The 23,731-nt window shown below is 39.6% G+C and overlaps 1 protein-coding gene across 2 annotated transcripts in view; it reads right to left on the bottom strand.

Annotated features, from left to right (window-relative positions):
• Positions 1-23,731, bottom strand: part of KATNAL2 (katanin catalytic subunit A1 like 2) — a gene marked incomplete at both ends in the record, with an annotated part of 153,944 nt that overhangs the window by 4,781 nt on the left and 125,432 nt on the right. For both annotated transcript variants that reach the window (XM_081263653.1, XM_081263654.1), the window contains 4 exons: positions 13,476-13,586; positions 16,048-16,139; positions 20,603-20,721; positions 20,914-20,977. In XM_081263653.1, coding sequence (XP_081119779.1) covers positions 13,476-13,586; positions 16,048-16,139; positions 20,603-20,721; positions 20,914-20,977 — 386 coding nt within the window. The remainder of the gene's footprint in view (positions 1-13,475; positions 13,587-16,047; positions 16,140-20,602; positions 20,722-20,913; positions 20,978-23,731) is intronic.

The following is a 23,731-nucleotide window of genomic DNA, read 5'->3' as shown; positions in this document are numbered from 1 at the left end:
GACAGTGAGCACAGACACCTCTACTTGCTCCTGAAACACCCAAAACAATACTGAAGGGTTTTGGAAGTAGCATAACCTACAAAAGCAAAGAAAAAAGCTATCGGGGATCCAAAGTTCAGAGGGTCTGACACAAAAAGAAAAATTAAATCTTCAGGATGGTGAGGTGAGAGCCCAGGATCTCTACACATGAAACACAGCGAAGGCTCACAGACCTCAGAGCCTGGCCTGCTGGGCCTCTGCCCACAGCTGGATAAAGTGTAGCATCCCCAGCCACATCAACAATTTACATGTACCCCAAAGCCTTACACCTGAGCATCTGTGTCAAAAACTCCAGGTACCTGCCTCAGCCCTTGGCCAGTCTGCCCTGCTCTCCCATGGGGTTCCTGGAACAAGCATCACTCCAAATTTCAAATTTCGAAAGCAAATACAGTTCAAGTTCGTTTCTTCAATAACAGGAACAGTAAGTGCGGAGGACAATTTGAAGTTCAATTTGAAGCTGGTAAGAAGGCCCGGGAAGACCTGTTTTGCAAGGAGATGAAATTGACAGAATGACGTACCTGAAGGTACGAGCAGCAGCACGGACAGCGCTCACTTCTGGTCTCCACCTGCTGCAGAGCGACTTCTTCACAGGAAGACCAGAACGCCCTAGGAGCATCAAGTTGTGCAGGGGGAGGTGGGAAAACAATCCCTCACCATAGATGCCTGTATTGATCAACTAATGCCCTAAAGCAAGAGATTCACCTCAAAACGGCTTGTGGGCACAAAATAAGTGCAACTCTCTGACAGCCAGGCCTGATGAATGCACTTTTAATGACATCAATAATAATACAATCATAAAAGGGAGGAAATAAAGGACAAATGGAATGTACCCAGGAATCATTCTTTATGCCAATATATTTATATAAAAAATGTAACTTGTGGCAACCAGAAGATACTCCCCTTGGCTCCAGCACTTTGATTTTTATACTAGTTATTCTGTTCTCGTGACTCCCTTCTTCTTGGCCCTTCCATCACTGAGAGGTCAGGACCACTGGCGAGCAGGAGAGAGAGAACATGCGTGGCACAGTGAGGCCCCCACACCTCAGAGCCTGACCACTGGGCCCCTGCCCACTGCTGGGTAAAAGGTGCAACATTTCTGGCCACATCAACAGCCTACATGGACCATTTGAGCACCTGCACCAAACTTTCAGGTACCTTCCTCAGCCCTTAGCCTGTTTTCCCTGCTGGACCATGCAGTTCCTGGAATTTAGAAACCAAATATAACTGAAGTTACTTCCTTCAATCGTCTACCCCAATTGGAATCATTTTTATTAAGGTCCAGAGAAAGTGCTTTGTACCCAGTAAAGGTTTTTGGTTTATTTTAATGTCTGTCATCAAAAATTGCTCTTTCTGTATAATTTTATATTACGTATTATCTGTATTGATATAGGTGTTGGCTATATTGGTAGCTCATAGTTATTTGTGTTCACATCTCAGGCATTGTCTCATCTGATCAGTTTCCAAAGGCCGAGGATAGAGGACCATACGTCTTGGACTCCCCATCTCTCCACCAGGCAGCACACTCAATGGTGGCTCAAGATGATGGATGATGAACTTTAGGTGCAGGGCTGCTGGCATTTTATAGAATGGCCTGCTTCCTTCAAGTCCTGGAGTTTTTTAAGAGGGTGAATATCCTTGGTTGGAGATTGGCAGCACTTCCTAATCATCCTCAGTTCCAATGAATGAAGAAAAGCCGCATCAGCTTGGGCAATGAGAATAGAACACTGTATTTTCATCTTTAGTGAAAATCACAGAAACAATGAGACTCTGAGATGATCCATCCAACGCAGCTGGCTGGGCAGTGCTTCTGAAGACGATTTGAAAGACACAAGCTCCGGAGCCTCCCTTCCCACTCTGAGCAGTGAGCTCACAGCACAGGACAAGGGAATCCAACAGAAGAGTCTGGAGCAATCAGCACAGGTGTGGCCAGTGATGCATGGGTTAAAAGTATCGTTTTTGTGTGATGAAGAATGCAAATGATTTCCCATTACTACAATATCAATTATAAAGATAGCTTCCCTAGTTACTGTTGCCATAAAATTTATTCCCAATAATTGAGGGAAAAACATTTGAAGGCTTTGTTTCCAGTAAAAAAGGTGAACCAGATACCCATAAATCCCCCATTAGGCCTATCATCCCAGCAGCTAGGGAGGCTGAGGCAGGAGAATCTCAAGTTCAAAGTCAGCAACTTAGCAAGGCCCTAAGCAACTCGGCAAGATCCTGTCTCTAAACAAAATATAAAAAGGGGATTAGGATGTGTCTCAGTGGTTAAATGCCCCTGGGTTCAATCCCTGGTACTAAAAATAAAAATAAAAAATAAATCCCTCATTATAAAGTCCCCTGCAAAGCTCAGTTAACTACAGGAAACATTTTTTTTTCAATGCACAACTGAGCCCACAGGAGGCAGGGCCCAAATTCTCAAGGGCCAAAAATGAAGAAGCAGAAAATCAGAATTGAGCAGTTGATGTTGAAGCTATGGCTGATTTGGAGATGTTTGCCTCGTGATTACAAAAAAAAAAAAAAAAAAAAAAAATGGGTTTAGTTTCAAAGGCTTAGAAGGCCTTGGGGCAGTTTAAGTTGGGAAGTGGAGTCAAAGCCACCACACAAAGCAAAAGCCCAGGAAGGCACAGGCCTGCCATGGAAGGACATCTCCCCATTAGCAATGGAAGGCATCAGGGAAACTGGCCTTGGACTGGGAAGACTTCTCGGAAGGTCAAGCATCTTTGGTCCAAAAGGTCTAAGCTGAGAAATTAGCTTAAAGTGGTTCTAACACTGACACAGTCCAAAAAAATTGACCTCCATAAGGGACAGGCGGAGAGTCCACTTCATTAAAGTGAGTTCACCATCCAAAATGACAACACACAACCACCACCACAAATCAGAGTCAACAGAAAAAAAAACCAACAAGGGAAATGCACTCCACCAATGCAGAGTATAAAATAAGCTATATTTAAAATGCATGAAGAGGTAAAAGAGGGAATCCAAAATATGAAAAAAAAAGACTTTCACTTCTGGACATGACAGAGGGGTCCCTTCCGGAAGCTCTAGTCCATCCTCAGACAACTAAAATCCCTGGATATTGCACACAAATAACAGAGGGAGACAACAGAAGGTGAACAGAGGTCAAGGACCTTGGCACTTAAGAAACGACTTGGCAGTGAGGGCCCTGGTCTTTTTGTTGTTGTTGTTGTTTGTTTTGTTTTTTAAAATATCCCTAATATGTGCTGGAGAAACATATAACTTGGAACTCAGATAAAAATATCCCAAGAAAAGAACTGTTCTCCCTTGCCATAAGACCAGGAAAAGGAGATCTGGCAGATAGAAAACCTTTCTATAATACCTGCTCTAATCCATTCCAACACCAAAGGCAACCCTCCTCCACTTTGGAGCATCATGGGACCAAGCTGAGGGTTGACACATGGGAACAGGGAGGAATAGGTTTATCAGATGGAAACCATATTAAAACCTTCCAGAAAAAGTAAATTCAAATCATACAGTGAAATTCTATGTGGGATTAAGTAGGTTTTCAGAGTTGTCCACAATATCTCAAGCCTAGGAAAAAAAAAACCAGCCAGAGAGCAACATTCTATCCACACACAGCACAATCACATTTCTGTTAGTGGGTGTGTACTCTACACACATCCATGCACACACCAAAAAGAGTATGGAAGGATTTATATTATTCTCAGGGTGTCGTTACAGGACTATTCACTTTCAAAAAAAATACTAACATACATAATGAATATGTTTTACTTTAATAAATAGTTGGAACAATAAAACATTTTCCCTCTTGGGAAAATGAAGTTACTACAGAAGGATACACAGGCAATAAAAACAACTAACCAAACCATTTTCACCAGGAGTATAGAACACAAACATAATAAGGCTTGTCATGGTGAAATTATGAGTATTTTTTTACTAGTTCTCAAATTTTCTATCAAAGACTTGAGAAATTTTATAATTTTTAAAGTTTTTTTTTTAATTTATGGTTCACACATAAGTCTGCATCCTATTAAGAAGAAAAAGCGATGTCAGAGTGGGCCAATTAGGAAGCTATTTGGATCTGATGGAATCAAACAAACTGAGCAAGGAGTGAATGGGGCCAGGCAAAGCCACCGATTAGAAACTTCTTTCTGGTCGGTCACCTGCTGCCCCACTGGACCTCCCAAATCCTGCCACTCCTTTGTCCTGGTTGTATCAGTAACACCTGGAGCCATACATAGAAGATCATGGACTTGATGCGATGGTGGGACAATTTCCAGAAAAACAATCTGACCACTGTAAGCACAAAAATGCTGCAAAAGATGAAACCTTGGTCAAGGACTGAAAGCAATTGTAGCAACAGATGCTTCCATCAGGCCAGGGAACATTAATATAAATCCATGACCCCCAAAGGGTTGTAAAGGAGCACTGGCCTTGTGAGTTGGTCCATAATGAAGGATTTGGGGTCAAATAAGTGTGAGGTGTGAAAAGTACTGCTTTGTCCTTTCTCATTTTGGGAGAGTCACAATGCACAGTGGCATCTTGAAGACACACAGCCATGAGTTGAGGGAAGCCAGCTGAACTTTTGAGGTTGGCATCTCTGGAAGTTTCAAACAGATGGGTAGACCCTGTTTCGGCACGGTGCTTACCAACCACATTTGGAGACTGTTGATCCAGTCAAGGCTCAAGGCTAACAGGTAGGACCTAAGAAGGCACAGCTTCTCCTGGAGCCCAGAAAAGCCTGGTGATTGTGGAAAGGACCAGGGTTCTGTCTACTGACGACTCCAATTGCAGGCATGTCTTAGTATGGAAATATGTTAGCAACGAGGGAGTCCCTAGACCAGTTTACACAGGTGAGAGAAAGGCAGCCAGGTTGGCAATATTCCTTGGGGTGCTTCAAATCTGACTGAATAGTCAGTAAGTAGAAGTCAGGCAGTAATGCATGGGGTCGGGAGGCCACTGCTCCCCAACGTTCCCCCAAACACACCAAGACAATTCCACTCCCAGTGCAGTTATCTCTTGGCTCTCATACTTTCTCCTAAAAGTTAGAAGAAAGTTCTTTTTTGGTTTTTTGATCCAGTGCTTGGTCATACCAAGTATCTGATTTTTAAGAGTGTTCCTGAAGTTTGTAGCTCTTTTCCAGTGCTACCATGCTTCCACCTTATTTGTACAAACTACCCGAGAGTTAAGTAGACATCTAAAGATGGCATTTGCCTTAATGGGCTATTCAGTACTTGGTTTCCCTGTGGACTCCCAGGCCTGAGTTTGTGAATATTCAACAATCAAGGCTGGTCAAATTAACCCTAATTGTGCTCGCTAAATCCCTTAACGTGGCTATTACTTTAAGTGGTAATATTAAAGATGCAACATTTGTTATGTCTCTTATTGCTTATTTACACATCAGATGACACAGATGAGCTGTTATTTCTTGCCTCCTTGCCCTCTCTGAAATGCTGCAGACGTGGGAGGACTCTCTACTCGGAAGAGAAAAAGGGCATGCACCACCTCACTACAGAGAACAGGAGAAACAACTGCCCCTTTGAGACAGAATGGAAGTCTCCAGGGACAACGGCAAGTAAGCAAGCAGGGAAGGAGAGCCTAGTGTCCTCCAAGGGGCTACAGATGAGAACCAGTACGGACAGGAAGTACTTCCTTTGGGATTTTAAGGCTGAGTCTTTTCATACTCTGATATGGTTTGGTTATTTTCCTGCAGGACAGGCTACTTGAATCAGGTAAGTCTCTCCCCCCATCTAAGACCCTGAAGCCAAGAAATAGTCTGTTTCTATATTCTTGATAAAGCATATCTGTTCTTCATAAAATCTTTCCTTAGAGAAGGACTTTGGCAATATGTCACAAGGGATATTTTAAAAATAATCTAGACCCTTTGATGGGTAATCTAACTTCCCCATGTCTATCCTAAGAAAACAGCCAGGACTTTATTCAAAGGTTTTTATGCAAGGAAGTTCATTTCAGTGTTATTTATAATAAAGTTTGGGAGTATCATATATGTTCAACAGGAAAGGAATGATTAACTAAATTATGGTATATTCACTTGTGGGAATTTTGGGCAGCCATTACAAAATCCAATTTTCAAGGATTATTTAATGACATCGGAAATGTTCTTACTATAAAGTTAAGTAATGAAAGAAGGACACTAGTGGGAATGCAAAACTGTACAACCTCTATGGAGAGAAATTTGGCAGCCTCTACCATAATTTCATACACGTTAACCCTTTGGCCCCAGAAATTCTACTTTCAGAAACCTACCCCAAAGACAAACTGGCAAATACACAAAGTGATATGCACACTTATTCATTGAAGAATTTTCTTTAAGAGCAAAAGGGTAGGAATAAGCCAGATGCCCATTATTAGGTAACTAATGAGATAAATTATCATATACACAAAATGGAGCACGATGCAGCCATCAAGGGAGTTAAGGAAGAACTTGTGCACTTATCTGGAACCATCTCCAAAATATTTTGATATTGTATTAAGAGAAAAAAATCAAGATAGAACAATTTGTATAACATGTTGCCTTTTGCTTAAGAAAACCAAGTTCAGTTATTTTATGGGATTCTTTAAAAAACTTGAAAGTTTAGCTGTGAGACATGTAACAACTTTCCTCTATGTATTTCCTGGCAATTCTTTCCACGAGTTCAATGATTACCAACTGGGGTGATTTTGCCCCTCAGGGACCTGGTAATGTCTGGTGATGTATCTTGGTTGTCACAACCTAGGGAGCTTCTAGTGGGTAGAATCCAGGGACACTTCTACACATTCTACAACTCACAGGACAGCCTCTATGACAAAGAGTTATCTGTCTCAATTGTCAGCCATGCGGAGGTTGAGAAAGCCCACCTTAGCTCTTCCTCTCAATTAGGCCAGATTTGTACCATTTTCCTCATCAGAATGTTACTGTCAGCTGGAGATGGTGGCCCATGCCTGAAATCCCAGTGGCGTGGGAGCCTGAGGCAGGAGGATCATAAGGTCAAAGGCAGCCTCAGCGACTTAGTAAGACCCTAAGCAACTTAGCAAAACTCTGTCTCTAAATAAAAAATTTAAAAAGGGCTTGGGATGTGGCTCGGTTGGTTATGTGCCCCTGGGTTCAATCCCCAGTACCAAAAAAAAAAAAAAAAAAAAGAAAAGAAAAGAAAAGAAAAGAAAATTACTTTCATGATAGCATTTAAATTAGACCGAGGAACTCAAGATACATACACAAAACTTATTTTATATATATATATATATACACACACACACACACACACAGTGATCATTAATTTTAGTAATACTGTTCAGAACTAAACTTTTCACAATTAGAAAAAAGTTACACATATAAAGAAAATAATTTAAATTAAAACCCTATAATCTTACATCTGAATGGGAAATACCCCAAATTGGGGTTCTATTATTAAATTAAAAGGGTATAATAAATATTGGGAGGTATTAATTTCTGCCCCAGCAGCATGGGGGCAAACAAGTTAGTCTCTAGAGCCCCACTCTTTGCTGGGCTCATCACCAGCCACATGTGGCTATTTGGTACTTGAAGAGTGGCTAGGCCAAACTCAAACATGTTCAAAGTATAAAATATACACCAGATATCAAAGATCTAGTATGGAAAAAAAAGTAAACTATGGCAACGATGTCTATATTTATTATATAATTAAAATGATATTTTGGATATACTGAGCTAAGTAAAATGTTTTCAAGGTCAATTTTACCTGCTTATTTTTACTTTTCTATTCGTGTGGCCACTATAAAATGTGAAGTGTACATGCGCCTTGAATCCCATTTCTATTAGACAATGCTGCCTTGGAACAACCCAGGACAGGTCCTCTTAAAAGCCCCAGCTGGGGGAGTGAGGCAGACACTGGAAGTTCAGCAAAGGCAGAAAGAAAAACAGGAACAAAAAAGTTCAGGAACTAAGGGAAAGGGAGGGAAGAGGAAGGGGAAGAGGGAGAACAGGAAAAAAGGGTAGGTGGGGAGACTTATCACTGTGAAAATGAAGTCACTCATGTCAAGTCCTAACAAAGAAGAAATAAATAAAGCCAGGACGTTTTGGAGGAAGCGATCTCGTGCCTGTATGCCTGACACCAAGAAATATTCACAAAAGACTGTCAGAACAAGAACTTTGCCCAAAGGCCACCCAACCTTACACAAAGAACACTTCTGCAAGGACATCTGCCAGCAACTGACTGTTCAATCTTGAGCTGACATCACCCTTGTTATTGATCCTTGAGCACTCTTTTTTTTTAAAAAATATTTTTTATTTATTTATTTTTATGCAGCTCTAAGGATAGAACTCAGTTCCTCACATATGTTAGGCAAGCACTCTACCACTGAACTACAGTTCCAGCCCCTTTGAGCAGTCTTATAAATCGTGTGGCCAAGGATTCTTGTATCCTAATATGGTGTAACCCTCCCCCTTGTGCCTTTATAAACTTCCCTTTGCCTCAACTCCTTAGGATTTCACATAGCACATAGTTGACTATGTGTTCCTACTGCAGAGTGCTACTGCTCCCAAATAAACTTACTAATCTTTGCTGAATTTTTCTTTGTTTGTTATTTAGGTTGACAGAGGGAAAGAACTCATGGCCATGGCTGGGAGAAAATACTTACAAATCATATATCTGGTAGAGGACTTGTATCCAGAGTATACTTACTCAAAAAAAGAAAGAAATTTTTACATAAACAAAAAAATTTGAAAAAAAACATTTCTCCAAAGAAGATGTGCAATTGGCCAATAACTACATGAAAAGATGCTCAATGTCATTAGTCATCATGGAAATAATGCAATCAAAAGCACAAGATACCACTTTTCATCCACTTGGATGACTGTACTATACTCAAAAAGAAAATAACATGCATTCATGAGGATGGGGAGAAATTGGAATCCTCATCCATTGCAACGGGGAATGTGAAATAGTGCAGCCACTTTGGAAACAGTCTGCAGTTCCTCAAATGATTAAACATAGTTACCACATGACCCAATAATTCCATGCATAGGTATAAAATAGGCAAATCTATAGAGACAGAAAATAGATCGGTGGTTGCTTAGTTCTGGGGGTCGAGGAAGAATGGGGCAATGGCTAATGGGTAGAGTTCCTTTGGGGGGCAAAGAAAACTTGGTTTAAAATTGATTGTGGTAATGGTTTTAAAAATCCTATAAATTCACCATAGCCAAGCACCACATAATGATGTTTCAGACAATGGTGGGATGCATGTATGACAGTGGCCCCAGGAGAGTGTAACTGAGCTGAAAATTCCCGCTGCCTCGTGATGTCATCATATTATCGTGTGATTCAATACTCATGTGCTTATGGTGATGCCGGTGTAGACAAACCTACTCCATTGCCAGTCATATAAAATAGAGCACGTAATATTACAAACAATACTCAATACTTGCTAATGATAATAAATTTACTGATTTACATATTTAACATTCTATACTTTTTTTGTACTGGGGATTGAACCCAGGGGCACTTAACCACTGAGTCACATCCTCAGCCCTTTTTGTATTTTATTTAGAGGCAAGGTCTCACTGAGTTGCTTAAGGCCTCGCCAAGTTGCTGAGGCAGGAGAATCACAGCTTTGAACTTGTGCGCCATTGTGCATGGCTCTATTCTATACTTGTTATTATTACTTTCGAGTGTATTCCTTCTACTTTTTTATTAACTTGGCTGTAAACAGTGTGCTGTTTCACAGACTGCTGCCATATACAAAACAAAATTCATACAAAAACAAAAATCACCTAATTTTGCATTTCTCACAACATATGACGTGGTTGTACTTAACACCATTAGACTGTTCCCTTTAAATGGGTGAATTGTGCAATGTGTGAGTTATAGGTCAATAAAGTTTTTTTAAAACTCACAAAACTAATGGAATTATACAACGCAAGCCATGAAATCATAGTGATAACAGAAGGAGGGAAAGAGAGGCTTATGCTGATTCATTGGTCACTGGGGAGGCGGCTAAGATATCACCTTGAAGCTCTAAAAATCAAAGAGGAATAAAGCTGCTTTTCTAGTATGAACTATACTGCAAGATAATCTAGTAACCCTGCTGATGAGGGGGAAGTTCTTGTTGTAGAGAATAATCCCATAATTCCACCTATCCAGCAGAAGGGATAACAGAATCACATCCAGAGTGAAATAATGGATTCTGACAAAGACCATCAGTGAATACTGAATCATCAATAGGAATGTATAGCAGAGGAGCCAGATGGACACACCTGTGCCCCCAGGCCAGTCTCAGAAAGCCAAAAGTGGAGGAACCAGCCATTGCAAACCTCTGGACAGACGCAGTGTGATGTACACTGTGTTGCCTATGAAGTAGGTTTGCCCCCAAAAGCCTATTAATGCTGAATCTAATCAATCTAGTTTTTAGTCTAGAGTAATTACAGGGATAAGAAGAACAGCTAACTACTACCATGAGGACTCAATGAGACAAATCTAGGAAGTGTGGACATTCTGCAGGACAATCTCCCTAGCATTCAACAAGCCAATGGCAAATGGCACATGGGGAGTGAAGTCTGTTTTAGATTAAAAGAGATGGAAGAGTATAACCAATTACAAAGTGCAAATGTGTTTGGTACCAGTTGAGTAACTCAACTGCAAAAAGACATTTTCGAAACATACCCATCCCAGTGGACTCTCAGGTCACCCTGAGGCTTAGTAAAGTAGTTATGTTCAGTCCCATCTCAAATGGATGAAGGAGATTCCTTCCCTAAAGGATTCCATTCATCAAATCTCATTTATCAATTATAACAAATTAGGGTTAAAGACTTTTATTGGCTTTGAGATTCCAGGATCAGGTAACATATCATAAAATATAGTAAGTGTTCCAGTGAGCTCAGCAGAAGGGGCTGATTTTTAATATTTATTTTTTAGTTCTCGGCGGACACAACATCTTTGTTTGTATGTGGTGCTGAGGATCGAACCCGGGCCGCATGCATGCCAAACGAGCGAGCTACCGCTTGAGCCACATCCCCAGCCCAGAAGGGGCTGATTTTTATAGATAAAGGTTGAAGAAAGAAGAAACAAAGAATGAAAAGTGGATTGATCATTTCAAAATCACATTTTTTTTTTGTAAAGCAGAGATGGGGAGCAGAACAACAGGAAAGCAAATGGTTAATATCATGTTACTTCAATTATTTTTTAAATTGTTTCTGTTCTTTTTTTAATATTTATTTTTTAGTTGTATACAATACCTTTGTTTATTTATTTTTATGTGGTGCTGAGGATCAAACCCGGCCTCGAACGTGCTAGGGGAGCGCTCTACTGCTGAGCCACAACCCCAGCCCTTACTTCATATTTTTAATTATTAAAGCAAATTAATTTCATCCTTTTACCAATCAAAACTGTCTAGTTTGGGAATTTGGGTTAGTATCTCTATCTCTTGATTTCTCAAAAGGGCAGATTACAGCTCAGTTCCAGTTTGGTGACTTGGAATTACCATGGGTGACTCTATTTTGATTTTTAGTCTGGTCTGTTTAGATCCATGCAGGAGTTTAGTCCAAAATAATAGCTTACAATAATTTTTACTTAAACTGATATTTAAATGACAGTTCTCTGTTTAACTTCACCTTAATATTGTGTGTAAATATCGATACATCTTCAAAATGTAACATTCAAAATTTTCTATTGCTTTCTATGTGAACATAATACCACACTGCTTATTTTCTTTAACTGACATGAGTGGCTTTGGTTGCTATCAGAACAGAACCTGTTTTACAGCCACTGGGTCACTGCTGAGTACCACTCTTGTCATGAGAGCAAAGCTCCTAACACTTGAGAGAATAATGTTTGTTTTTTGTTCTGTTTTTTTTTTTTTTTTTTTTTTTACATTTTGAAAATAATTGCTCAACACCTGAGCACGATAGAGAAAGTCTTATAAATGCATAGGGAGGTGGAGCCAATTTTAAATTATGAATACATTTTAAACAACATATTGCATGTGAATGCCATGATTTCTTCTCAGTGAATTCTTGTTTGGTATCCCAGATGATCAGCATATACTATGAAAGAGTTTTCTCTTTTTATCTTTGAATGTGGAAAAAGAGATGGAGAGGGAGGGCAGGTGGGCAGGTAGAGGCAGAGTCACAAATCCCAGCTCAATACAACATTGCTGTTGACTTTGAGTAGATTGACCTCTCTTGACTTTGGTCCCCCTCTGAGAATGGGAAAAGCAACATTTCCTTTATCTATCTCCTGCCTCACCTGTGGCTCTTAAAAAAAATTATGTGAAAATATTCTTAAAACTATAAAGGGACTATAATTATTTTTAAAAATATATTTTCCAAGTAGATATTATTTTTCCCTAGTCAACATCTCTTATTTCCCAATTCCACCTCTGGAATTGTTCTTAAACCTCTCTGAGATGCAGTTTGAATAAAAGACACTGAGAGTAGATTATATTTTCAATTAGAGATTATTTAGCTTTCTGTTTACTGTACAAAATGAAAAAAAAAAAAAAGATTTTCCTCCTAACTTAAAAGTTAGCAGCAAAATAACTGGGGGATGACGAAAAACTTGTGTAGATTGATACAGCAGGAGTGAGAGCCGTTTATTGTAGGACAGGAGGGGTGTATATACATTCCACACAGCTTATCTTAATTAACATAAAATAGATACAACAGTCAACCAATAAGGAATCTCCACACTTAATGGCTCGCTGGCGTTACTTCACAAACCACTCCCTCTGGCAAAATGCCAGGCGCCATTCAGACTTGTTTACAGACTCTAACAAATTTTCATGCTGATAAAATCCAAACATTATTTCTGGAATATTCTTTGAGACCTGGAGATTTGAAGCCTTTGAAAGTACCATGCCAAAACCCTGCTTAATTTAAACATAGTATAATCATCCCTCTGATTCCAAGAAGGATTGGTTCCACACCTCCACGCCCTGTGGATACCAAAATTTGAGGATGCTCAAGCCCCTTATAAAAAATGGCACAGCATTCACACATAGCTCATGCATATTCACCTACATACCTTAAATCCTCTCAAGATTATCTGTAATACTTAATGCTATGGAAATGCTAGGTGAGTCACTGTTAGATAATATTGTCTAGGAAATGATGACAAGAGAAAAAAATCTGTACATGTTCAATCCAAACATAATTTTCCCCCAACATTTTCAATCTGCAGTTGGTTGAATCTGTGGCTGCAGTACCAGTGAGTACAGAGACTGACTATATATAATTTAGCTTTAAACTCAAAATGTCCATTTTAAATATTGCCAGCGGTAGCCCAGGCCTGTGTTCTATTAAGGCAGGTTCCTTCCTGGTACGGATAGCAAGGACTGGGGCCATGAGCAGTAAGCCTTCCAATTAATCTTACAGGGCTGGAACCAAACAACTAGGCTTTGCCTAAAGCAATCACTATAAAATCTTCACCTGTACTTAGTGGCTCATGAAAATGTATTCAACATGTACTCTCTTGATTTCTTACCATGGCAGGTTAGAAGCTGCTAAGACAAACACGAGATCTTCTGAGCGTGCCAGCCCATCCATCTGCACCAGTAACTCTGTCTTCATCCGAAGGCTTCCTTCATGTTCTCCCCTATAGAGGGACAAAAAAGACATGATTCTCTCAAGTGGCAGAGGTTTTGACCTCATGACAAGAGTGGTACTCACAGCAGTGACCCAGTGACTGTTCTGATAGCAAACGATGCCACTCAAGTCAGTTAAAGAAAATAAGCAGGGTGGTGTTATGTTCACATAGAAAGAAATAGGAAAAAAAAAGTAAACAAATAGAATGATGGTATTTAAAAGAAATCCAAAGATTAGCAGTGAATTGGAAAATAACTGAAGGGTGAACAGTGCCAATGTGTAGATTAAATATAGCCCGGCTATGTCTACCTGCAGCATCGTTTACTGCTTTGAAAACTGGAATAATTAAGAATAATCTCTTTTATTTATATGGTAAGCATAAAAGCACTTTCACACAGTATTACTTTTAGTATAATTTATAGATCTAAATTTTTCAAGAGAGGTGAATTACTATACTGAATCTGCTTTGTTCTCTTCTAATAAGAGGCAAGATATTGACATAGAACCTGTGTTTTCTTTGCACAGCAGAGTGGAGGCACTTTTCTGTGCAAATTTGCCCTCTAAGCCCTCTATTGCCTGAGATGTTATCACTAAGAAAGAACAAGTTATAAGAACCCAACCAATTCAAACTGGATGGAAACACTGACCACATTCAGCAGACTCTCTTTCCTCTTCACTTGCATAGATTTAGTTAAAAGTATAAAAAAGTACCTTTCTTGGGCAAAACGGCATTCAACTTTCTGTGCATGTACGGGGTGGCAACCCAAACTAAGTACAGTGTGAGTATTCTTTATTTAAAATGTTTTGATCAGAAGTATTTCGAATTTCAGATTTTTTTTGAATTTTGGAATATTTGCATATACATAACGAGATATCCTGGGAAAAGGACCTGAGTTTAAACATAAAGTTAATTTGTCTTTCATGTATACCTCGCACACATAGCCTGAAGGAAATGTACTCAATATTTTTAATAATTCCATGCGCGAAACAAACCTTCATGGTGTAGAATTTTCCACTTGTGGCATCATGTTATAGCTCAGAAGTTTCAGGTTCTGGAGCACTTCAGATATTACATTTTCAACTTGGGGATGCTCAACCTATCTAAGGCTTCTTAGGATCTATGCCTCTTAGTACACAACTATCATTTCCTAAGAGAGAAGGCTCTTTTATGGTACAGTTATATGTTTATTTAGCATTTGCCCATATTTTGATTCTTTCACTTCAGAGTACCTGACATTACTTCCTGACTCTCTGAAGACTCTAGCTTTAGAATCTTCAAGCTTCAGACAAGGAAACTGAAACTCAGGGCAAAACTTGGAGCCATCAATGCTGTGGCGACCCTGGGGGAGAAAAACCTATACGGCAAACATAAGAGCTAGTGCACAGGTTACCACTGCAGGGCAGGCCACATAGGGCTTGTTTTTGCAGGGGGGAATAATTATGGGATGGTCAGGGGCTCTCTGCTCCTGGCAGGTTCCATTTAGAGAAGCAGAGTGCCGCAGCCTGCGGCTGACAAGCAATGGTTAAACCATGGAAAGTGTCCCACTTCAATCAATTGCATGAATCTCAACTGACTTAGGTGCATCCTCATGCTTGATTTTCCCTGCTGGAAAGATGACTTACAGTGCATAAATGTCATAAATTATATTCTAGTTATATTTTCAACAAGTACAACTATTATGCTTTTCATTACTATTCTGCGTTAATGGTAGACTATTAGAGGTCATTAATAAATGCAGCTGTGTTGAGATTTTCCAGACCTGTTTTTGCAAGTCAGGAATGCCAAAAATAATGAAAAGTTTCAGAGAAAAATACCTCTGATCAAAGACAGAAAGACTTAAAATCAAGCAAACAAACAAACAAAAAGAAAACCCTACTTGGCCTTTTGAAAGCATAAACAGAGGCTTATTACAGTCTGAGAAGTGTTCCTTCCTGCTGGGGACATTAGCTGACACTTAATCTTTACAAATAACATATGTGACATATTTAAAATCAGACATGCTGAGCCGCAACCTGATGTCAGAGAAACAGGGGCTTCCTGGCCTCTCACACTGACAAGGACCGCCTCCAGGGAGTGAGATACAGACTTGGCCCGTTGCAGGAGCTGAGTGGGCAAGCCCCATTCCCCACGGGCAGCCCTCCGGCTCCAGAGGAGGGGGTCACAGGCAGCTATTTTGAGCCAGTGGGACCACTGTGGCAGCCTGGGATCCTGGGACTGGATGATCTTCAGGCCTCCGAACCACTCTGTGGGGTGGGGGGAAGGGAGAATGACATATCCTCCGGTTATAAAAACTACTTAAATCAGCTATTCAGTTAACAGGATCTAATTTAAAGACCTTTCCATGTGTCTGCAGAAAATTTGTGGGCTTATTAATAGGCTCATTCTGCTGGTAAATGTCGATGGGCTTCCGACCATCAAACACACTTACAAGAGGGGAGAAATGATGACCAAAAAAAACCCCGTCTGTTACCCAGGAGCCATGCCTCTCTGACTCATCACCGACTCCAGTTCGTCCAGGAAGATCGTGGAGGGGGCGTGATAACGGGCAAGTTCAAATAAAACCTGGGTGGGGGAAAAGCAAGCCAAGTTCAAATTCATATACTTAAAGTCCTCATCATGTACATAAGTCAAAGTCCTCAGACGCTCCCAGAGACTAAAAGCTTAGAATGACTATAATAATACGCATTCATTCTGCACTCTGTTATTTCACAGTAACTTTATAATCATTACCGTTATTTCCCCCTACTACCACCCCAGGGGGTTGGATGGTCCAATTATTTCCATTTATCACCTGATAAAATTAGAGCCAAAGAGAGTGTGTGGTTAGTTCAAGTTTACTAATCATAAATGGGAGAATTGAAGAGAAAACTCAAATTTCCCTTGGTTGGTTAACGTGGAGGACACCCTGCCAATAGCATGTTCCATATAGACACAGAGCCTTAGGATTTGTAAAATCATTTCATGGTTTTTCACTTAATCTGTGGGGACAATAGGAAGGTCTTTCTTAGAAGGAAAGGGAAAGGATAGGGTTCCAGTCATGTTGACAGGGCTGAAAAATTTTGCCCCTTTCTGTTTCCTAAATTCCTCCACACTGCTGCTTGGTACAATCAGGTACATAAAGGCAATTCTTGGTTGAGTAAGATGTGCTATTCCAAGATGAAATATTATAAACTGAACAAGAACAGGAAAGCAACCAGCAAAAGAACAGACATATAAAAACAAAATAAAGAGCTCTAAAGGGAGACATGGCGGTGATGAAAACAGTATAAAAATCTAAACCTTTTTTTTTTTTAAACCCTGAAACTGATCTCTTGAGCACCATATACAATTCTTCACTGGTTGATCGGAGAAAGCAGAAGAGATTTAGAAAAGAATAGAGATTCTTTAATAGCCACGGGGGATTTATTCTCTATGTCACTTAGCACTAGCAAAGCATCACAGAACAAATAAGAGAGGAGGGGCTCAGAAAAAGCTGGATTGTGGCTTTCCAACAGCAGCAGGTTATCCCTCACAGGCCTTCTTTCCTGGAGTGGGGCATTCCTCACCTTTGTCATTGCTGGGGAAACGGGTACAGGCAAGGCCATGTGTCACCTTTTTCCTTTCAGAGAATCTCAGCCTAATGACATGAGAGAATCAGGGCAATGATTGGACACTTGTCTCGAATGCTTTTTAAATACACTGGAGCCTACCTAACTGGAAGAAAGTAAGTTTTCTTCCTTGTCTCACAAAGGAAAGCCCCAGTACATCTGACATTGAGGGTGATTACTACAGCATTGATCTTCCCAGTGGAAAACAGAACATTAGAACCATGTGATTTTTAAAGAACTCACTCAGGAGCAAGAGAACAATCGCCTCAACTAGATCAACTGCCACCCAGTTGCAAGGAGAGCCACATCGAGAGCCTAGGTCACCGTACTGCTCATGTCACTGTTCTTCCCACTCCCAGAGAATAAATAGAATCCTGGGTAAGTGCTTCTGGAAGCATTAGTCTAAAATTTTCAGAGGTACTTGGAGGAAGTTAAGTCATACAATTGGTGGGGGGCAGTGAAAGATGTAAGCACCAACAGGTATATGCATTTGCTAAAGAGATCACTCAACTATTCGATAGTGCTCAACTCCTGAGAGGCATGAACATTAGAACAGGAGGGAGGAACACAGCCCAAAGGTTCCCTATAAATAACTCTTAATTGGAATAGAAAGAGAAACAAATGTCAGGAAAAGCTTCTCTTGACTTAGGGGAAGGTCCTAAAGGGCTTTCTTTATCTGAATGCTTCACAGGAAAGGGCTTGACAGCATGACCAAGGTTTTCTAGGTGAGGATCTCTCCAAGATTTCCAAAAATAAGGATAAAGTTTCCTTTGTGTTATGTTTTTTTTTTCTTTTTGGGGAGTGGGGGTACTGAGGATTGAACACAGGAGTGCTTTACCACTTAGCTACATCCCAGCCCTTTATTTTTGTATTTTGAGACAGGGTCTCACTAAATTGCTAAGGCTGGACTTAAACATGAGATCCTTCTGTCTCATCCTCTCAAATCGATGAAATTACAGGTGTGTAACACCACACCCAGCAGGAGAAAACAAAGTAATTTATAAAAGCAAAAGAGTTTAGATCCTTCAAGGTTGGCAGAAGTTACCTATTTGTCCTTGGATTATTTTTTCGAATATTCAAGTAAAAATGCACTTCATTAAAAAATATATTCTAAACCTATAAAAGATGCTCAAACCCATTTCAAATCAAAGAGGAACATACAAGTACTAAAATATTGAAATGCATAAACACTGAAACATTATTTTTCACTCAGATTGACAAAGATTTTTTAATTTTTGATACTATACAGTATTGGTCAGAGCGTGGGGAAGCAACTCACACACAAAAACTATCAATGGGCCTGTAAGTTACTAAAATCTTGTGGGTGAGTAATTTAGCAATCAGTGATGTTCATCCCCTCTACTTTGTAGCAATTGCCCTCTGTACTAACATGCACAGACATGTGTATAGGAGACTGTCCTCCTAGGTCTGTTCATAATCACAGACGACTGGAAGCAACCTAAATGTCCATCAGTAAAAAATAGGTTAAAGACACTTGGTACATCCATGCAATGAAGTACCAGGTAGACATATGAAAGAATGTTTTTAAATATAATAGTCTAGAACCATATCTAAGTTATTTTGTAAAGTGTTGAGAAAGCAAGGTCCAGAAGGCAATGTATAGTGTATTCTTACTTGTATTTAAGAAGAAAGAGAAATACACAATAATGTTAATAAAAGTATATATGCGTGTTCTGGAAGGCTATGCAAGCATCAGCGTTCACTCTCAGAGTTCTAACAAAATAATACTGAAGCAAAAGCAAACTTTAGCTAAATAAAATGCTCCCAGAGAGAGTTCTAGTTAATTGACTTTTTTTATCAGTTCATCATTAAATAATAAAATCCATTTAGCTTCAAACTCTGTTAAAAGTATTCATTTTATAAGAATATTCATAAAATATCAGAATATAGTCTTCTGCCTAGGTAAGTCTTATCTGGGAAGTACAATGAATCTTTCTTTGAGAATTTGGCAATGTCTTGTGTCTGTGGCTCTAAACACCACTCTTTATGACAGGAGATGAATCTAAGTAGATTCTGGGGTACATCTTTCAAGGGTTTTGTTGTTACTCAGCATACAAAAATGAAATGCCTCCCCAAAGGCCTCAGACTACATGGATTGCAGTTAGTTGAATTTCAGCTAATTGAAATCCAGTGAACCATAATCCCGTGGAAATAGCAAATGTAGGAACAGACAAATACCAGCTCCATTTTTTAACCTGGCACTAAGTTAGACTCAAGGTAAAGATCAAAGTAAATGTCAATGAATGTCTCCACAAATTATAGCCCTGAAGGGGTGATAAGAATATACAATGGTGGCTTTGGTGTGGCTCAGTGGTAAGGCACTTGCCTCCCACATGTGAGGCACTGGGTTCGATCCTCAGCACCACATAAAAGTAAATGAACAAAATAAAGTTAAAAAAAAAAAGAATTACAAAAACATACACAAGTGAAACAACTTGAAAATAAAATCAAAACAATAAATAATAGGTTATGTTAGGTAAATCAATTCTTTTAAAATATTCCATTATGACTTTCAAGTAGACCATAATCTTTTGGAAATGAGTCATTCAAGGGAACGTAATTTCAGAGCAATATTTTAGGGTAATTTCTTTTCAGAAAATACATAATACTTTATATTCACTTAGTATTGATTACTTATCAGTCTTCTACAAAAAGCAATAGTTTAACAGGATTTCTGGAAAGGATCCACCTTACATTGAGGCATAAATCACAGACACAAATTCTCTTAAGGTGACTGACTGGAAGATATAGTAAATTTTTATAATGTAAAATGTGTCCAAGACTAAGAATGAAACATTGTAAAGATTGATACAACCCTTTAAGGAAGGTTAAAACCCTCAGGCTGTGAGCACAGTGCAAGAGATTTGCTCAAAGCATCTGAAAGAATAATTAAGTTTTAAGCCTCCTGATTTTTCTATAGAGTACTTGGCATAGGAATGAGCATATAGTGGTACCCTCTGAATAAATGTTGACTGAAACTACTGCACATACTTAATGAATATTTCCACAATAGGCCACTTCAGAGATCATTCCCCCACCCCCAGGTTCCATTCCTAAGTTGCATCAATCAAAAAAAAAAAGAAAAGACTGTTGGTAAAATTCCAAAAGAAAGGAGATCGTGTTCTGCTGATGAAGCAAGATTAACATCCACATAAAATAGTCAACCCATTTCCCCAGCTTTTGGTAATCAAGACCCAGGACAAAATCTGGCACAGGTATCATCTAAAAACAAGTAAGCTTGAACATTATTTTTTTTTCGGGGAGAGGTGTGCTGGGAATTGAACCCAGGACCTTAGTGCATGTGAGGAAAGCACTCTATCAACTGAGCTATATCCCCACCCTCCTAACACCATTTTATTTCCACTGTATTCTACAAGAACTTGTGTTTTAAAAAGATACAAAATTAAGGATTCCTACCCGAACAAGTTTTTCGGAATCCCCTCTCCATTTGCTGACAATGGTAGATGCAGAAATGTTAAAGAAGGTTGTTTTACATTCGGTGGCCACAGCTTTGGCCAGTAAGGTCTTTCCTGTACCTAGAGACACATGGGGATAAACATGAGCCGATGCTTAAACTCCAGTTTCCCTGACAGGCCTAAGTCAGGCTCACACAGGGAAGAGGCAGTGGTCAACAGCTCTCAACTGCCCCAGTCCTCAGGAGGACACAGTAGCAACTCATCCTCTGCACACACACTCCCTACCAACCCAGAAATGGGAAGCTGTGTTACCTGGAGGGCCGTAAAGCAGTAGTCCTTTCCAGGGGGAAAGAATTCCTGTAAATAGCTGTGGATACTGTGGGGGAAAAGAAACAGGGGACAATGAGGAGGTTTGGTATCAATGCACCAGCCGGTGCCCCCTTAGCACAGAGAGTTGGTACTGCTAGAGCAAAACACAGCCCAACTCTACAATTCAGGGATTCCTTTTGTTTGTTTAAGATCTGCTTTTCTGTATATATTATTTATCCCAATTTTATTTCCATGCTGGATAAGAATGATTGAACCTGTTTGTGAATTCTAAAAGAGCAATCTTTTTTAAAAGAAAAAGAAAGGCCTATATTCCCCTCCAATATAATAGTTTTTTTTAAAAAAAAATTATTCTTGAATCATAATTATACATAATAGTGGGATTTTTTTGTTACAAATTCATACAGGAGGCATTTTTAAATCAATACTTATTTCTTACATGCACAATGTCATTTCTCCTATAGTTCTATGTGTAGAATATTTGGCTATCTTTTTTTTATTTTTATTAATTTGTTCTTTTTAGATATACATGACAGTAGAGTGTATTTTAACATATTATACAAATACATGGAATATAACTTATTCTAATTAGGATCCCATCCTTATGGTTGAACATGACGTGGAGTTACAATGGTTGTGTATTCATATATAGTACTTGGCAATCTTTTGAATGTTGTAAAACAAGTAAGATCTAGAAGATAAACAATAGAACAGGGGTGGGGGACACACAGTGGTGCAATCCTGTAATCTCAGCAGCTCAGGAGGCTGAGGCAGGAGGATCACAAATTCAAGGCCAGCCTCAGGAATTTAGTAAGGCCCTAAGCAACTTAGGGAGATTCTGTCTCAAAAAGAAAAAAAAAAAAAACTTGAGATGTGGCTCTGTGGTTAAGTGCCCCTGGGTTCAAGCCCTGGTACATAAAACAAAAACCAAAACAAACAAACAAAAACCCACAAAAGAACCCATAATAAAGGTGTAAGTGAGTGAAATACAAAGCTCTGGTGAAGCCTGAGTTAGAAGTGAGAAGCAGTCAGGTGTGGAGGCAGTCAGGTGTGGAGGCAGCCAGGTGTGGAGGCAGTCTCCTGGAATCCCAACTATCCAGGAGGCTGAAGCAGGAGGATCACAAGTTTAAGTCCAATCTGAACAACTTGGTGAGACTCATCTCAAAATAATTAAAAACAAAAACAAAAAACTTTGGGGGTGTCACTCATTAGTGGAGTGCTTGCCTAGAATGTGTGAGGTCCTGGGTTTGATCCTCAGCAGCAAATAAATAAATAAATAAATAGGGATCATTCAGTGACAAATAGTTGAGGAGAAACTGACTACAGAAGGGCATGCATGGACCTCAGTGAGCCTCTTCTTTAGTTCAAATTCAAATAATCTGGGCAGTGGGTGGGATCTGCAGAGAACAAGGGGAAGGAAAAAGAATAGTAAAATTGCAGCTGGCTCTTAATTTCTTGCTAATCCTGATGTCAAATCTGAATATCATCCCATGCCAAGTTTAAAATGCTGTCACACATCCAGAGAATTTCAATGAGATGTTCTATCCTTTCTAAACGTTTTGTACTATGCTTCTACTTGGAGGAAAAGATGAGTAAATTTCTATTAACTTCAAACACCAAGGTATTTCTTACTCCATATCTGAAGTCAGGAAGAATGAGGGGGAAAGACAATCAATTTATTGATTTTTGTCTTCTTAGAATAAAAGCACCCAAAAAACAAAGGCTTCATGGGCTCCCGGGTAAGAATAAGTAGGTTATTCAATAAAATGATTCTGGCTGCAGGAGATTATAGGACATGGCCACAGACTCTTTGCAACTCTTGCCATGAAGAGGTAGAATCTATTTCTCCACCACTGGATCCTGGGCCTGGCCTTGTGACTTTGGCCAATGGGACATTGGCAAATATAATAAGAAACTAAATAAGTATAAGAATAGCAAATTTAAGCAGTGTAAGAAGAGATATGAAAAATGCTAAGCACATAGGCCTTGCCCTTTCTTACCTCTTTCTGGGAGCCTTCTGTGAACAGGACTGGACTCCTTTGCTAAGGGAGAGAGGCCCCAACTGACCCACTTATCCCAATCTTTCCAGTGTCTCTGGCTGATGCCCTGAACATATGGTTGAGCTGGGTCAGCAACACCATATGGAAAAGAGAAGAGCTGGCCCAGCTGCCAGCCCAAACTGCCAACCTTCAGAATTATAAGACAATAAATGGTTATGGGGCTAAGGCCCTAAGTTGTGCCTTATACACTCTTTGGGTCTGTGATACAGCAAATACCATGTGATTCCCTGACCTCCTCCTCATCCTGTTTGGAGAGAATTGTTTTTCTATTCTTCTACCTATTTTGTGAGCCATGCAGAAATATGTCAGGAATATGTAATGAGCACAGCTTTCTGGCTCTGTTGGCTCCTGTCCGGGAAGGTACTGTTTGCCCTTCACAATCAGCCCAAGCAATACTGGTAAGGGAGCACCTATAGAAACCAAGTGAGAGGTCCTCTCCTACCAGAGCTATTTCTTTTTTTATTTTTCTTTTCTTTTCTTTTTTTATAGGAAATCAAGTTACTTTTTTATTTGTTTGCAGTACTGGAGCTATTTTTACCATACTAAGTTTATTTTTAGAGAGGGAGGCTCATTGGAGCCAATGTGTAGTGGCTAACAAATCAAATATACAAGACAGAGTTCTAGATCTTCAATGATCACATCAAGCAGACATCTGCCTGGAACCAATATGAGACATGAGTTTAAAGTGTCCAGAATGGGCTAGGCCTGATGCCCTAGTGTTGACAAAGTGCTGTGACAGGCAC

This window comes from Spermophilus citellus, assembly GCF_964194105.1.
Source record: "Spermophilus citellus genome assembly, chromosome: 12".
In the NCBI taxonomy this organism is placed as follows: domain Eukaryota; kingdom Metazoa; phylum Chordata; class Mammalia; order Rodentia; family Sciuridae; genus Spermophilus; species Spermophilus citellus.
This window is presented reverse-complemented; position numbering and strand designations above follow the sequence as displayed.